This window comes from Pleurodeles waltl, chromosome 10 (genome assembly GCF_031143425.1).
Source record: "Pleurodeles waltl isolate 20211129_DDA chromosome 10, aPleWal1.hap1.20221129, whole genome shotgun sequence".
NCBI lineage: Eukaryota > Metazoa > Chordata > Amphibia > Caudata > Salamandridae > Pleurodeles > Pleurodeles waltl.
Window position 1 is genome coordinate 497534993 of NC_090449.1, and position 17426 is coordinate 497552418.

The 17426-nt window shown below is 45.7% G+C and overlaps 1 protein-coding gene across 2 annotated transcripts in view; it reads right to left on the reverse strand.

Annotated features, from left to right (window-relative positions):
- Positions 1-17426, reverse strand: part of DHX30 (DExH-box helicase 30) — a 501635-nt gene that overhangs the window by 36803 nt on the left and 447406 nt on the right. For both annotated transcript variants that reach the window (XM_069210866.1, XM_069210867.1), the window contains one exon: positions 10323-10426. In XM_069210866.1, coding sequence (XP_069066967.1) covers positions 10323-10426 — 104 coding nt within the window. The remainder of the gene's footprint in view (positions 1-10322; positions 10427-17426) is intronic.

Sequence of the window (17426 nt, forward strand, 5' to 3'; positions counted from 1 at the left end):
AGAGATCTGAGGAAAATGTTTGGGTCACAGTTGGGGAACAGGCCCGCCAACTTTAAGAACTGAGGCTCAGATGAAGAGGAGTCTGCCACTTAATAGGTACTCAACTTGGAATGGAACTGAAAGAAATCTTCAGAAACAAATCTCCATATCTTTCCCAGGAATGGGGAATGACAGGGCACTGACTAAGTTACTCATTGAAATCTACAGATATGAAAGAAGCACCCTCCATGACCCTCCTCGTTGCAGGAAAAGCCACCACCAAAAGAGGGCATCTGGTGTATTCAAGGTCCGAAGCCGAGGCAGGTGGCAAGGTGCTTGCCACTGCTCGGAAAGCACTGCAGACAATTGTTTTGGAACTAGTTGAAATATACCCCAACTCCGGAAAGCACATAAACAAAAATCCACTAGCGTCAGAGCACTGGGGTGGTAGAGCTCAATGATGTCACATCAGGGAAGAATTAGTGTGGAGTGGGAGCCATGATGCCACCTACCCAAAATTAAGAGCTACTCCAAATGTTCTTGACCCAGTGTGCTGCCTGGAAAGATGCAGCAGTGGTATTTATATTTAAGTAGCTGTTAGAATGAAAATGTCACTTACCCAGTGTACATCTGTTCGTGGCATCAGTCGCTGGAGATTCACATGTTCTGCATAGCTCGCCATCTGGTGTTGGGTCGGAGTGTTACAAGTTGTTTTTCTTCGAAGAAGTCTTTCGAGTCACGGGACCGAGTGACTCCTCCTTCTGTCTCCATTGCGCATGGGCGTCGACTCCATCTTCGATTGTTTTCCCCGCAGAGGGTGAGGTAGGAGTTGTGTTGTAGTAATAGTGCCCATGCGATGGAGTGACTAAGTATGTACCTATTTAAGGTTAAAATAATATATATAAAAATATACAAAGTTGAAGCTAACTTCCGAATTGCTACAGGCTCCCGGGGAGGTGGGTGGGCACATGTGAATCTCCAGCGACTGATGCCACGAACAGATGTACACTGGGTAAGTGACATTTTCAGTTCGATGGCATCTGTCGCTGTAGATACACATGTTCTGCATAGACTAGTAAGCAGTTATCTCCCCAAAAGCGGTGGTTCAGCCTGTAGGAATGGAAGTGGTTTGAAATAACCTTCTTAACACGGCTTGACCTACTGTGGCTTGCTGTGCGGATAGCACGTCTACACAGTAGTGCTTGGTGAACGTGTGTGGCGTAGACCATGTGGCTGCCTTACATATTTCTTGCATTGGGATGTTTCCTAGAAAGGCCATGGTAGCACCTTTTTTTGTGGTTGAGTGTGCCCTTGGTGTAATGGGCAGTTGTCGTTTTGCTTTAAGGTAGCAGATTTGGATGCATTTAACTAGCCATCTGGCTATACCTGTTTTGATATTGGGTTTCCTGCATGAGGTTTTTGGAATGCAATAAATAGTTGTTTAGTCTTTCTGATGTTTTTCGTTCTGTCAATGTAGTACATTAATGCTCTTTTGACATCTAATGTATGTAGTGCCCTCTCAGCTACGGAATCTGGCTGTGGAAAGAACACTGGTAGTTCCACTGTTTGATTTAGGTGGAACGGTGAAATAACCTTTGGTAAAAATTTAGGATTAGTCCTTAGGACGACTTTATTTTTGTGTAGTTGTATAAAAGGTTCTTGTATTGTTAACGCCTGAATTTCGCTTACTCTTCTTAGAGATGTAATGGCGATGAGAAATGCAACCTTCCAGGTGAGGAACTGTATTTCGCAAGAGTGCATGGGTTCAAAAGGTGGACCCATGAGTCTTGTTAAGACAACATTTAAGTTCCATGAAGGAACAGGTGGTGTTCTTGGTGGTATAATTCTTTTAAGCCCTTCCATGAATGCTTTAATGACTGGTATCCTATATAGGGAAGTTGAATAGGTAGTCTGCAGGTATGCAGATATTGCCGCAAGGTGTATTTTAATGGAAGAGAAGGCTAGGCTAGATTTGTGTAAGTGAAGCAAGTAACCCACTACATCCTTTGGAGTTGCGTGTATAGGTTGGATCTGATTATGATGGCAGTAGCAGACAAACCTCTTCCATTTACTTGCATAGCAGTGCCTAGTGGACGGCCTTCTGGCTTGCTTTATGACTTCCATACATTCTTGGGTAAGTTGTAAGTGTCCGAATTCTAGGATTTCAGGAGCCAGATTGCTAGATTCAGCGATGCTGGATCTGGATGTCTGATCTGTTGGTTGTGTTGTGTTAACAGATCCGGCCTGTTGGGCAATTTGATGTGGGGTACTACTGATAGGTCTAGCAGTGTTGTGTACCAGGGTTGCCTTGCCCAAGTTGGTGCTATTAAAATGAGTTTGAGTTTGTTTTGACTCAATTTGTTTACCAGATAAGGAAGGAGAGGGAGAGGAGGAAAAGCGTAGGCAAATATCCCTGACCAGTTCATCCATAGGGCATTGCCTTGGGACTGCCTGTGTGGGTATCTGGATGCAAAGTTTTGGCATTTTGCGTTCTCTCTTGTTGCAAACAAGTCTATTTGAGGTGTTCCCCAGAGTCTGAAGTAAGTGTTTAGAACTTGGGGGTGAATTTCCCATTCGTGGACTTGTTGGTGATCTCGAGAGAGATTGTCTGCAAGTTGATTCTGGATCCCTGGAATAAACTGCGCTATTAGGCGAATGTGGTTGTGAATTGCCCATCGCCATATTTTCTGTGCTAGAAGACTCAACTGCGTTGAGTGTGTCCCCCCCTGTTTGTTTAGATAATACATAGTTGTCATGTTGTCTGTTTTGACAAGAATGTATTTGTGAGTTATAATTGTTTGGAAAGCCCGCAATGCGTGAAAAACTGCTAGCATTTCTAGGTGATTTATATGCAGTTTTGTTTGATGTACGTTCCATTGTCCTTGTATGCTGTGTTGATCGAGGTGTGCTCCCCACCCTGTCATGGAGGCATCTGTTGTTATTACGTATTGTGGCACTGGGTCTTGGAATGGCCGCCCTTTGTTTAAATTTATACTGTTCCACCATAGAAGCGAGAGGTAAGTTTGGCGGTCTATCAACACCAGATCTAGAAGGTGATCCTGTGCTTGTGACCATTGTGATGCTAGGCACTGTTGTAAGGGCCTCATGTGTAGTCTTGCGTTCGGGACAATGGCTATGCATGAAGACATCATGCCTAGGAGTTGTAATATCATCTTTGCTTGTATTGTTTGTGTTGGATACATGCGTTGTATGATCTTGTTGAAATTTTGAATTCTTTGTGGACTTGGAGTGGCTACTCCTTTTGTTGTGTCTATTATGGCTCCCAGGTATTGTTGTATTTTGCACGGCAAAATGTTGGATTTTGCAAAGTTGACGGTGAAACCTAGTTTGTAGAGGGTTTGTATGATTTGATTTGTGTGTTGTAAGCACTTTGTTAGTGAATTGGTTTTGATTAGCCAATCGTCTAGATACGGGAATACATGTATTTGCTGCCTTCTGATGTGTGCAGCCACTACTGCTAGACATTTTGTAAAGACTCTTGGTGCGGTTGTTAAACCAAAAGGCAATACTTTGAATTGGTAATGTATTCCTTTGAATACGAACCGTAGGTATTTTCTGTGAGATGGATGTATTGGTATATGGAAATACGCGTCTTTGAGGTCTAAGGTTGTCATGTAGTCCTGTAGTTTTAGCAATGGTAACACCTCTTGTAGCGTGACCATGTGAAAGTGGTCTGATTTGATGTAGGTGTTTAGTATTCTGAGGTCTAGGATTGGTCTCAGTGTTTTGTCCTTTTTGGGTATTAAGAAGTACAGTGAATAGACTCCTGTGTTTGTTTGTGTGTTTGGTACTAATTCGATTGCATTCTTTTGCAATAGTGCTTGAACTTCTATTTCCAGAAGGTCGGAATGTTGTTTTGACAATTTCTGTGCTTTTGGTGGTATGTTTGGAGGGAATTGTAGGAATTCTATGCAATAACCATGTTGGATAATTGCTAAGACCCAAGTGTCTGTAGTTATTTCCTCCCATGCTTTGTAATAATGACCTATTCTTCCCCCCACTGGTGTTGTGTGGAGGGGGTGAGTGACATCTGAGTCACTGCTTGGTTGTAGGGGTTTTGGGGCTTTGAAATTTTCCTCTATTCCTAGGGAATTGCCCTCCTCTGTATTGGCCCCGAAAGCCTCCCCTGTACTGTCCCTGGTAGCTGGACGGTGTTGCCTGCGAGGTGCTGGCTTGTATGGCCTGACCCCGAAACCCCCCTCTAAAGGGTGTCTTGCGGAAGGTGCTGTAGGTTCCTCTGCTCTGCGGGGAGTAGAGTGCGCCCATGGCTTTAGCAGTGTCAGTGTCTTTTTTAAGTTTTTCGATTGCCGTGTCCACTTCTGGTCCGAACAGTTGTTTTTCGTTGAATGGCATATTGAGCACTGCCTGCTGTATCTCTGGTTTGAACCCAGACGTTCTTAGCCATGCGTGCCATCTAATGGTCACAGATGTATTAATTGTTCTTGCAGCTGTGTCTGCTGCGTCCATAGAAGATCGTATCTGGTTATTTGATATGTTCTGTCCTTCCTCAACCACCTGCTTTGCCCTTTTTTGAAGTTCCTTGGGTAGATGCTCGATGAGGTGTTGCATCTCATCCCAATGGGCTCTGTCATAGCGCGCAAGTAGTGCTTGAGAGTTAGCGATGCGCCACTGGTTTGCAGCTTGTACTGCGACCCTTTTCCCAGCTGCATCGAACTTGCGGCTCTCTTTATCTGGGGGTGGTGCGTCCCCAGATGTGAGGGAGTTGGCTCTTTTCCGAGCAGCTCCCACTACGACGGAATCTGGTGGCAGCTGTGTGGTGATGAAAACAGGGTCTGTAGGAGGTGCTTTATATTTCTTTTCCACCCTTGGCGTTATTGCCCTACTTTTGACCGGCTCCTTGAAGATTTCCTTTGCGTGCCGAAGCATACCTGGCAGCATAGGCAGGCTTTGGTAGGAGCTGTGGGTGGAGGAGAGGGTGTTGAATAAAAAGTCATCCTCGACTTGTTCTGAGTGGAGGTTTACGTTGTGGAATTGTGCTGCTCTAGCCACCACTTGAGAATATGCTGTGCTGTCTTCAGGTGGTGAGGGCTTTGTTGGATATGCCTCCGGACTGTTGTCCGACACTGGGGCGTCATATAAGTCCCAAGCGTCTTGATCTTGGTCACCTTGGCTTATGGTGGTGTGAGCCGGGGAATGTGACGGAGTTTGCGTTGGTGAGACGTTAATTACAGGTGGAGGAGAGGGTGGCGGAGTCACCTTTTTCACCATCTTTGTTTGTGGCGCCTGGTCTGTTTTAAACTCCAGTCTCCTTTTTCTCCTAATAGGGGGAAGGGTACTTATTTTTCCTGTTCCCTGCTGTATGAAAATACGTTTTTGCGTATGGTCCACTTCGGTGGATTGCAGCTCTTCCTCAAACCTATGCTTTCGCATCTGAGAGGACAGTGATTGCTCCTCTGTATAAGAGCCTGGACCTGGGTCGGTTACGGGTTGTTTCGGCACCGAAACCCTGCCTGTATCTTTTTTCGGCTCCGAGGTGGCTTTTTTCGAGTCGAAACCTCTCGGCGTCGATCTTCGTCAGTGCCGCTGTCTCGGCGTCGAGCCGTTTCTACACCGCTATCTCGGTGTCGTTGCTTCTCTCCAGCACTTTCTCGATCCCGAGAAGGCTGCGTGCCGGTGTCTCGACCGGAGTCGGACGATCTCGGCACTGTTTGGGCCTTTTTCGGTGCCGATGGTCGGTCACCGAACTTATGGGTGGAGCCATGGCCTGGTGGCAGTGGCGTCCCCTGGGCCTTGTCACTTTTCTTATGTGTTATTTTCGACGTCTTACTCACGGTTCTTTGATCATCGAATTCCTCGGAGTCCGATTCGTGGATCGAAAAGGTTTCTTCTTCCTCTTGTTCCTGGAACTCTCGGTGCGCTGTCGGCGTGGACGCCATCTGAAGTCTCCTGGCTCGACGGTCACGGAGTGTCTTTCGGGACCGGAACGCGCGACAGGCTTCGCAAGTCTCCTCACTGTGCTCAGATGACAGGCACAGGTTACAGACCAAATGTTGGTCTGTATACGGGTATTTGTTGTGGCATTTGGGACAAAAACGGAACGGGGTCCGTTCCATCGGCGGTGTTGGACACGCGGTCGGGCCGACCAGGCCCCGACGGGGGATCGAAAAGTACCAAGAAGGGCACCGGAGCGCGTCGATCTTCGATGCGGTGTTGAATCTAACTACACCGATCCCGAACGCAAAAATACCGACGAAAATCTTCCGAAATCTACTAACTTTCCGTTCCGAAACTCGGAGCGACAGGAACACGTCCGAACCCGATGGCAGAAAGAAAACAATCGAAGATGGAGTCGACGCCCATGCGCAATGGAGACAGAAGGAGGAGTCACTCGGTCCCGTGACTCGAAAGACTTCTTCGAAGAAAAACAACTTGTAACACTCCGACCCAACACCAGATGGCGAGCTATGCAGAACATGTGTATCTACAGCGACAGATGCCATCGAACATGGGGTTTCTGGTTGGCTAGGGTATGCACCTCAGCCAGGCAGAACTTACCCACTCTAATCAGGGCAAGGGAGTTACACGTCCAAGATAACCCCTGCTCACCCCCTTGGTAGCTTGGCTCGAGCAGTCCGGCTTAATCCAGAGGCAATGTGTAAAGCGTTTGCACAACACACACAACACACGTGACGCAATATCCCCACCACAAAGGAAACACAACACCAGATTATATGAAAATATACTGTATTGTACACAAGGCAATTATCAGACCAAACATCACATATCAGTACTATCCTGCTACCTTAGCAGTTGTCAGAACGTTACACATTAGTTACTCTGCAACCTAGCAGTAGTCACATTACACACAGGTTACTCAGTATTCTGCAACATAAGCAGTAGTCAGGAAAACACTTTATTACATCACAGCACTTGTCATAAGAATATCATAAAATGCCCATAGTAGGAACATTAGAAAACATATGGCAAGTTAGAAAAACATATTAGCAAGCATGTCCATAAAAGGAACATTTGCATACACATATGTAAAAACATCAAACGCAGGTAGGTAATATATGAATCAAACAAAAGTCTGTAGAAAGAACTTTGGATTGCAACTATATTGGTCCTTTAAACAGTACCTGGTTGGATGAAGGCACCTCCAGTGCCTAGAATGCGAACAATGGGGCTCCCGGCGCTCCTATGCGCAAAACGGGGGCCTGCCTTATACTCTGGGGTCAGAGGAGGGCGACATGCACCTCCTCTCTTTTATAGACAGGCCCCTCTGGGGACCGTGATTACTGGGGGCCCCCCAGGGCCTCAACCGGCCCTCACGAGGGGGGCCAAAGCAAGCAAAAACAACTAAGGGCAGGAGGGGGGGCACCACGCACCCCCTCCGGTTTAATGACAGGCCCCTCCCGGGACCCGGGATCTCTGGGGGGCCCCCCGGGCCTCCACTGGCCCTTCCACCAAGCTGGGGGGAGGGGGCGGGCACAATAATGCCCGTTTTACCTAACAGCAGAAAAGGAGCGTCCTGCTCCTAACGCAGAGGCCAGGGGGAAGGGGGCACTCCCCCGCGCCTTTTCCTGGTCCTGCCGTGAAGCCACAAGAAGATCAGACCCCTCCTGGGGCCCGAGCAGACACTCGCCTGCACGCGATGCGGTGCGCAAGTGTTCTTCCAGCTTCCCGGGCTGCTGCAGTGATCTTATTTAAAGGGGCACAATGCAGCAAGGAGCCGATGAGCTCCCACGGCTCCATAAGCGCGCTGCAATCAGCGCTATGGCAGTCACGCCTCGTGAAGAAATGGATGCAGGGGTCAGGGGCCACAGCACCCTGCCCCTGGGGAGAATAATCTTAAGACAAGGTCCTCAGGTGAAGGGCCCAGTTACAGGCCAGCACAAGGGAAAGGCAGCAAGTGGCAAGTCCTTCACAGTGACCAGGCAGGTCACAGGTCAGCACAGCACAACAGCAGCAGTCCATGGCGGTTCCTGGTGAGTCCTTTCAGCCTTTGGTGTCCAGTTCCAAGATGATTCCAAGAGTCTCTAAATTGTGGGGAAAATTCCTCTGTACTTATAGTCAGTTCTTACAGTGTTTTACAATGGTAGGGAGAGGAGGTTCCAGCCAGTTACAACTGGTTCTGGGAGTGCCCCCTCTCTCCTTTCAGCACAGGCTCCAAACATCAGTGGGGGGTTAACGACCCTATTGTGTGAGGCCAGGGCACAGTCTTTACAAATGCAGGTGTGTACGCCTCTCCCTTCTCTCAGCCCAGGAAGACTATTCAGTATGCAGATGCACCTCTGTGACACCTCCACCCTCCCTGTGTACAGGTTGTCTGAAAAGTATGCACAAAGCCCCAACTGTCACTCTGCCCAGATGTGGATTGGAGTCGAGCTGCAAAACACCAGAGTCATAAGCACAGATAAATGCGCACTTTCTAAAAGTGGAATTTCTGTGATAGTAATAAAAAATACACCCACACCAGTAAGCAGCATTTATTATCACCATCACAACCATACCAAACACGCCTACGCTACCCCTCATAAATCAGACAATACCCCTTACACATAATACAGGGCATTTCTAATGCAATCCTATGAGAAGGAGCACTCACAGCAGTGAGACACCAAGTTAGGCTGTTTGTCACTACCAGGACAGGCCATGCAATATGGCACATGTCCTGCCTTTCTACATACATGGCACCCTGCCCATAAGGCTAGCTAGGGCGTACCTTAGGGTTGACTTACATGTAGTAAAAGGGGAGTCCTGGGCCTGGCAAGTTAGGTTTAGATGCCAGGTCCCTGTGGCAGAAAACTGCGCACACAGGCCCTGCGCTAGCAGGCCTGAAACAGGTTTGAAAGTCTACTTCAGTGGGTGACGCAAGCAGCACTGCAGGCCCACTAGTAGTATTTAATTTACAGGCCCTGGGTATAGAGATACCACTGTACAAGGGACTTATAGGTAAATTAAATATGCCAATTAGGTATAAGCCAATCATACCAACTTTAGATGGGAGAGCACCTGCACTTTAGCACTGGTCAGCAGTGATAAAGTGCTCAGAGTCCTAGAGCCAACAGCGAGAGGTCAGAAAAACCAGGAGGAAGGAGGCAAAAAGACTGTGGATGCCCCTGCGTAAGGCAAAAAGTCCAACAGTAGCTAACGTATTTTACCATCCAGCTTGCACCTTTCCCATCACTACTCCTTCATGAAATACCCCTCTGCCATGCATTGCTTCCTACTCCCTACACTTCTACTGCTCTCTCTTTGCAGCCCTCTTATCGTCATTATATATCTCTCATCTTTCAAGCGCCTTTTTACTCACAACTGTCTCTCCTCTCTCTACTGCCAGTCTCACCTATTTCTAGGCCCCCCCTGCATGTATCTGGGCTATGATATACCTCTAGTTACCAGTCTCCTAGCCAGGGTCAGGTGTAACTTTAAGCATAGTATTGAAAATCAGACATTCCCTCCTTCACCAGCACTATCAGCTACCAACTGGCTCCATGTCAGGAAAGCCAGTTTTGGTCAGTCCTGAAATCTGGGAATTGTGTTATGCTTTTCCTTATTAGGTGTGGATTCGCAATGATCAGCCTGCAGAATAGGAAACGCTACATAAATGGATAAATCAGGGAGACCCCTCAAGACAAGGAGCCGGTTTGCAGCTATGGTGTACCATGCATTAAGACAGCTGTGGCCCCAAAAATGTAGTCCTTAAACTGAGGGGACCACGTAGCATATATTTCCAAGTCATGACACTTCAACAAGAGCACTCTTTTAGAGTCTATGCATGTTCCAAATTTCAAAATACAGGGAACAAAATAGATACAATTTCCTCATCAAATATTTCTGATAAGGGCACCCTTTCCTCTTCATTATGTAATGTAGTTGAAACTGCTTAGATGAAGTTGTTGAGGAGCCTGCGTTGGTGGGAAACCTTGTGCAATCTTTCCAGGCAGCACTGCAAGCTAGAAACAGGGAAGGAGAAAAGGGAGCTGGTTTGTCTTGTTCTTCAGATACTGAAATGTTCAATGAAACTGGCTTATCGATTTTAACAAACAAATCCAAGCCATGATGATCAGTGGAACAGCGTCTTCCACTTGTCTGAAACAGTTTAGTTTAGGCACCTTACGTTTTTGTGGGATTAGCTCTTTTGACACACAAAGCTGCCTCCTTGACCATGACACCAGAACAGCTTTCGTGTGTTAAGGAAGGTGCACCCCAGCTCTTGTTACGCCGTTGTAAGACTAGTAGCTTGTCTTGAAGCATGTTACCACTACGAAACATACAGTAAAAAACAGTTTGTTGAAAAACATGGGCAATACAAAAAATAGTGCAGAAAAGACCAAATGACATATTAAAGAACTTGCCTATTAATGGTTGATTTGTGCATAAGAACAGAGCCAGTCTTTGTACGGTAGGCCAGGCTGTTCGGTTTAAACTTCCCTTGTCTGGTTACCCTGCCTTGCCTCACCTGTTGGAAGAGAAGAAGGTGGTTAGCTTTAATAATGTAATGAAGCAACAACCACAGTTGGCTCCACAGTGTAAAAGGTCGTGCTCACCCTTCAACACCAGTATAGATAATGAAAGATAATGAAGTCATATTCTTCCAGCGAGAAGTCCCCATTGTACATCATTCCCCAAGCACTTGGTAACTACCAAACCTGTCTGCATAGAGCAACATCCCAGTGTGGAAGGGCAGTGGAGCAACACAGATTCACAGACCCTTTTTTTTAGCTTTGAGGAATTAAAATGTTTTCTCCACGAAGTGAAATCCAGGCTCGAATTCTCTAGAACAATTGATAAGAAAGGTTTGCACAAAACTAGTTTTGGATGATAGCAGCAACTCCCATAAAAGGACCTTCTATTCTCCCAATACAATATTCTGGTCCAGTTCTGGGACAACAACACAAATTACCTTTTTTCTAAGAATATAACATGAAGGTAAGCACCACTATTGCGCTAGCCCAAGGTCATGCATTCTAAGTCTTTGAATGTCAATAACATTGAACAACGTGCTAGTTGTGAATATACTGTTGGGTTTTAAAATACTGATTCCAGTAAGGTAATGTAACTCGCATCTGACATAAGCCCTTTAGTGTGCATAACCTCTATAATCAGAAGCAGTTAAGTATATTCATTAAACTCATCAGTTTAAATGAGTCTGTTTAGCATCCCATCACTAGGTACTCCAATTTGCTTACTTTTCTGTACTTTATGTATGCAGTAACACAGTAGAAATTTGTGGATTATCACCACCTAATGTGCTTTTCCTGCTCCTGATTTTAGTTCAAACGCCAGTAGCCATTTTAAAATGTTTCAATCTTAACAGACAGAATGGGCATCCCATGCTGAGGAGACAAAGAATATGTTACCTGAGCCTATATAAGATATCCACGTTTGAAAGCAATTGCTGAAGGAATGTAAATACCAGTTTCTCAACTTGGGATCTTTGGTGAAAAGGAAGGCTTATTTGAAAAGAGCACAAAGCTCTGCCCATCAAAAGGATGAGCCTACCAAAGAAAAGGTTTAACTCTACAAAAGGCGCTTGAGTAAAGGCTGAACTTCGTTAGAGGTTTGTCCAAGCAAAAACTACGACAGCAAAATAAACATTTTATACCACTTTATTATTGAAACTGGACAACAGAGCACCCAGGAAGAATTTAGTGGTAATCATATCTTTGGTGAAAGAACATAAAGGGAAAAGCTATCCCAAGTTCATTAGACACGGGAAACACAGAATTTGAGCAATAGACCCATTATCCTTTATGTTCTGTAAAAACTACAAAATAAAAGGTTTCTAGAATTTTGCCATGTTTAAAATGCAGATTGTCTTTATTCAATTCAAACAAAATGTCTGCTTTAACGATGAAGAAAGACATACTGATGAAATAAATATTTAGAACCTAATAAAAAACAAGAACTTTGTCATACAGTATATAACGAATTGGGTCAACGTATACCCTTGCCATAAATCACAGCAGTAAGAACAATCAGAACGTGTTCCTGCCAAAGGACAATTTAAAATGCACAACGTATTGGTAAAAAGAGTAAAACGACACGAAAAACGATCACAGAAGGATCATCGGTTGATTCTCAGATATCCAGAATGAGGCTTAAGGCAATGAAGGAAGGGATTTTCTTTAAAGATAAGCACTATCAGGAGGTAGCTCTAAAGTAGGAGTCATGCGAAGAAGCCCATACAGTAAAACTTTTAACATATAGTCTGCAGAATGTATTTATTTTTACAGCAGAAAAAAAACTATACCCTTCGATAAAACCTATAAGAATTGTAGCAAAATCAACCGAACCACGAATACAAACAAGCATTTGTAATGCAATGGGTATCGCGTTTGCTCATGTTAGAGCTATTAGCGTTGTAAACTCCCAACCGGACTTTTCTTGCCACAAACTTATAATGAAAAATAAAACAGTTTCACATATGCGGGCCGATGGTTGCCATGAGTGTGAAGGAGACAAAGAAAAGGAAACAGAAGTTCACTTGCAGTGAAACTTAATCGGCAAAAGTGCAATTATCCATGTAACCGGCAAAAGTGCAATTATCCATGTAACCGGCAAAAGTGCAATTATCCATGTAACCGGCAAAAGTGCAATTATCCATGTAACCAGCAAAAGTGCAATCATCAAAGTAACAGGGTCAATGCTCTTGAGTATGCACCACGAAGAGATCTCACCGGCACAGGGTTGTTGAAAAGAATGTTGATGTGTGTCCGCACGAGGTAAATCGGTATCTTTTCGCTGGTCGCTCCCTCCCTCACTCAAGTGGCTGGGAATCGGAAATAATTAGCCCGGCTCCTGCACAAACATGTTGCATTAGCGAGGAGCTTTGCCTCCGAGAAATACAAGGATCACACCTGGATGCACCTTCCTTCCCCTGTGCGGCCAGGAATGGGAGGTGTGCACAATCCGCCTCCTTTGCGGATTTCGTGAATTAGCGAGGCGCTCTGCCTCCATGAATTACAGGGGTGTTTTCCCCTGGTCGCTCTCTTCCTTGCTTGAACGACCGGGAGGGGTTGTAATGAAGTCTAGCTCTGGCCTGGACTTCAGTAGGTTTAGAGGGGCTTCGCTTAAGAGAATTGCGGCAAGGTTGTCTCCAGTCACTCTCTTCTTCACTTGAGTGGCTGGGAAAGATTTTGCATGAAGTCTGGCTCCGGCTTGGACTTTAGCCAATGTACAGGTGCTTTGAAGACTCTGTGTTAGTGAAGACAGGGGATGCCGGCAGGCTCCTCAAGACACTCTGGGGTTGCGTCAGCAAATCTTTCAGGGGCAGAGATCAGCAGGCAGCAGGGCAGCAAAGGGGGCCAGAGCAGCAGTTCCTGAAAACAGTCAGGTCTGGCAGGGTGGCAATCATGGCTCTGCTCCAGCATAGTCTTTAGATGTCCAGAAGTGTACTACTCGAGTGGGTTAAGGGGCCCACTACTTATACAAACAAGTTCCTTTGATGTAGGGGATGACCACAAAGGAACCTTGTGAAATGAGCATGTGACCCCTTTCAAGTCATTCTTGACTCCAGACAACCAGTTTTTTTTTTGGGGGGGGGGGGGAAGGGGGGTGTAATCAGCCCTCTTGTGTGTTCCCCAGCCCTTACCTCTTAAAATAAAGCGTGAGATCCTCCCCACCCCTTCCCCAGGAAGGCCCATCAATATGCAGATATGACTGAGGGGGTCATTCTGACTTCAGCCGTCCTTTCACAGGACCGCCGAAGCTGCTGCAGGCAAAACTCCGCCAGTACTGGAGGTCTTTTGCTCGCCATATTTGGAGTGTTGCGCTGGCCCAGTGGATAACTCACCACAACATTGACAGCGGCTCATAACTGAGCCGGTGGCAATCTTGTGCTGCATCGGGTGCGACAGCACCCGTCGTGCATTTCACTGCCCGTAATTCATGGGCAGTGCAGGGGCCCCTAGATGCCCCCATTCCGCCGGCAGATGGGGACTCGTAATTCAAGGGCAATGCTGCTTGCAGCGCTGCCCTCGCGGATTACAACCGCCGGGACCACCAGGCTGCAGCCTGGCGATTGGACCGTGGTGGCTCTGTCACGGTCAGAATGGGGCAGTCGGACCGCCCTGTCTGCGGCAGTCTGTACTGCCACCATGGCCCTGGAGGTCAAAGACCGCCAGGGTCAGTATGAGCCCCTGAGTGTTGTGGGTGTCCAAAGGGAATGCACAAGTGGAACTGTCACCCACCCCAGCCAGACGTGTATTGGAGGGAGGCTGTAGGCTTACACGGCAGAGAGGGCAGAGAAATGTCCACTTTCTGAAAGTGGCATTTCTAGACTAGTAGTAATAAATCCAACCTTACCAGTAAGGAGACTTTATTATTACCCTTCTAATGGTACTAAACATGACCCAGCCACTCCTCTCAAATCAGGAGTTACAATTTAAGGGGGTTCTGCAGTGGCAGGCCTGAGAGCCTTACAGTGCTACTTAGGTGGGTGGCACAATCAGTGCTGCAGGCCCATTAGTAGCATTTAATTTACAGGCTTTGGGGGTAGGATTCACCACTCTACAAGGGACTTCAGGTAAATAAAATATGCCAATTATGGGTATTCCAGTGTTACCATGTTTGTAGGGGAGAAGCACATGCAGTTTACCACTAATTAGCAGTGGTAATGGGCTCAGAGTCCTAAGCCCAACAAAAAGTTACAGCAACAAAACAGGAGGGAAAGGCAAAAGTCTGGGGTAAGACCACCCTAAAGATGCCAGGTCTAACACATCCCATACAGATATTAAATATTTAACCCCTGTTTAATGGCTTTGGCCTTCCTCAGGTAGCGGCTCATCATGTCAGTGTACAAAAATCCCTTCTGGGACTGATGTCATGCTGCATGTTCTAGTTCCCTCTTACCAGTTTCACTCAACCTGAACTGGACAAGCACTAGTGACAGGTGAGTCGTTGGTGGGACGGCAATACTTTACAAATAAGCGCTAAAGGAGTTGCTGTAGCAGTAACGTGCTCCCAACCTTCCACTGGTGCTGTACTTCAGAGAATCTCACCCACGCATGTCTTAGCTACTGGTGCATCTATAGAAGGATGGAGAGGGGGTTCATTAGGACTTTTACACCAGAGGCTCTTGGTCAGAAGATGCAAACTAATGCATCAATGTCATAGTATTATGTGCCATCAACCTGGGGCTCAAGACATTTTTTTTCCACAAATAAAAAAAAAAAAAAAAAAAAAACCTTTGTTGTGGCACTGGAAACCTGGTGGTAAATATTGTTCATAAGATGCTGAAGGGACAAAACAGCAGGCACTAGAACCATTGGATGCTTTGGTACAAGTCTGTCAAACTATATTGTACAGGTCAGACATTATCTTGTAAATACCGTTTGAATGGGATTTCTTTAGTGGGGTTTTACAAAGGCAACAAAGTGTAGGTTTTTTTGTGCATGGGTTTGGCTTTGTTAATATAGTACATTTTTGCTCTTTTGACATCAAATTTATCTAATTCCCTTATTTGCCACAGAGCCCGGGTGTGGGAAGAAGACTGGGAACTTGTCTGGTTTGCGACCACTTTTCGAAGAAACATTAAGTTTGTTCTCAAAACTACCCTATCTCTTGTGTACCTTGACAAAACGCTGCTTCTCTGCTAGCCTTGCAGCTCCCTGACTCTCCCGACGGAAGTGAAGTGATAGCAATGAATAAGGCTACCTTCCAAGACAAAGAATTGTATGCCAGTAGAGTGCAGTGGCTCAAAGGGAGGCCCATTAAAGTTGCTACAGTGATACTCAAATTCAAGGCTGGAGCTGAAGGTGTTTTTGAATTAATCACTCTCTTAATGCCTCCATGAAAACCTTGACCATTGGCATCTGAAGAAAAGACAAAAAGTCTCAGATTTGCATTTAAGCTGCAACAGCAGCTAAATGTACACAAATTGAAGTGAGTGCCAATCCTGCTTTTTTTGCAAATGCAGTAAATAGATGAGGACTCAAACTGATGCTTTAAGGGTATCAATGTGAGTTCCTAAACAATAATGGACACGCCTCTTTTGTCTTTTCAGAACAGCAGGCAAATCTGGTGGTTTCTATGTACTGTGCAGACAATTTGCATAGACATCTGGAAAGTGAAGGTTATCATTCTGTAAAACCACGTATCAGATTAGTAGTTTAAACTCACTGAGGTTTGGATGTCTGAGCTGATCTTGATGCTAAGTGAGGAGATCTGGTTTCAGCTGTAGCTACTTGTGATGATTCACTGAATGTCCAGCAGCATGAAATACCTCAGCTGTCTCACCCAAGTTAGTTCCACAAAGATGAGGATCATTTATGCTTGCTGCCTTGAATTGAAGTGTGGGATCAGATGCACTGGAGGAAAAGCAAAGCTAAATATCCATAGTGCACTACCAATGGACTGTTAGGATGGGTACCAGGAGGGGATGTTATGACATTTTCAGTTCTGCGCCTTTGGCGAACAGGTCGATTGTAGGAGTACCTCAATTTGTGGTAGCAGTTGTGAAGAATCGGGGGATTTTTCTCCCATTCAAGGACTTGACATGCCCTGCTTAAAAAGACCATAAAAATGTTGTCTGGAAAAAGCAAGAGTTCCATTAGAAGGATTACATTTTGTATGTGGTTGAAATGTGCTTTCCCACCCTACGAGTGAGCCATCTGTAGCAGTGGTGACTTGTGGTTGAAAATCCAAAAAAAGGTGTGCTCAGCAACAGATTCTTGTCATTCCACCATAAAAGAGTGATCTGGCCTATTGCAACATTTGATCTTCCATTTGTGACCATTGCTTCTTTCAGTGGCTACTTGTGTAGTTTTGTGTGTCGTTCTATTGCTATGCATGAGTTTCACTGCTGTACTCACCATGAGAGGATGTGTTGTCTGTAAAAAAAAAAAAAAAAAAAAAAAAGGGTAGCAGCTTTTGGATAGCTATAACCCTCACTTGGTTTTGGTAGCATTTCGCCATAGCTGAATTACACAGGGCCCATAGAAAAGATTGTGTCTGCTGTGGTATGAGAAGCAACCTCTTGGCACTGACAGTGAACCCTTATTTGAGCAACAGAAACACTAGTGATTGAGTGTGTTTTTATGTTAGGCATTACTCTTATCAGCCATTCGTCCAGGTATGGAAACACGTAAAAGGCATTTCTGAGGAGATGTGCAGCTACCGCTCTACACATTTGGTAAATAAATACTCCTGGGCTGATGTGACACACCAAGGAGAGAACTTTTAAGTGGTAGGGTTGGCCACTTAACACACAGCACAGGTAGGGGTGATGCACTGGATTCATGAAGAGCTATGCATCCTTCATATCGAAGGTAGTCATGTGATTCCCTGAGTAGAGCAAGGGAATGATTTCCTAAGAGTTGTCATTTTGAAATGCTCCAACGAGATGTACTAGGTTTGAGGACCGAAATCTAGGATTGGTCGCTGAGTTCTACTGTTCCTGGGGATGAAGAAAAAATGGCACAGACTCCCTGGACGCACTAATGTGGGGGCATGGGCTC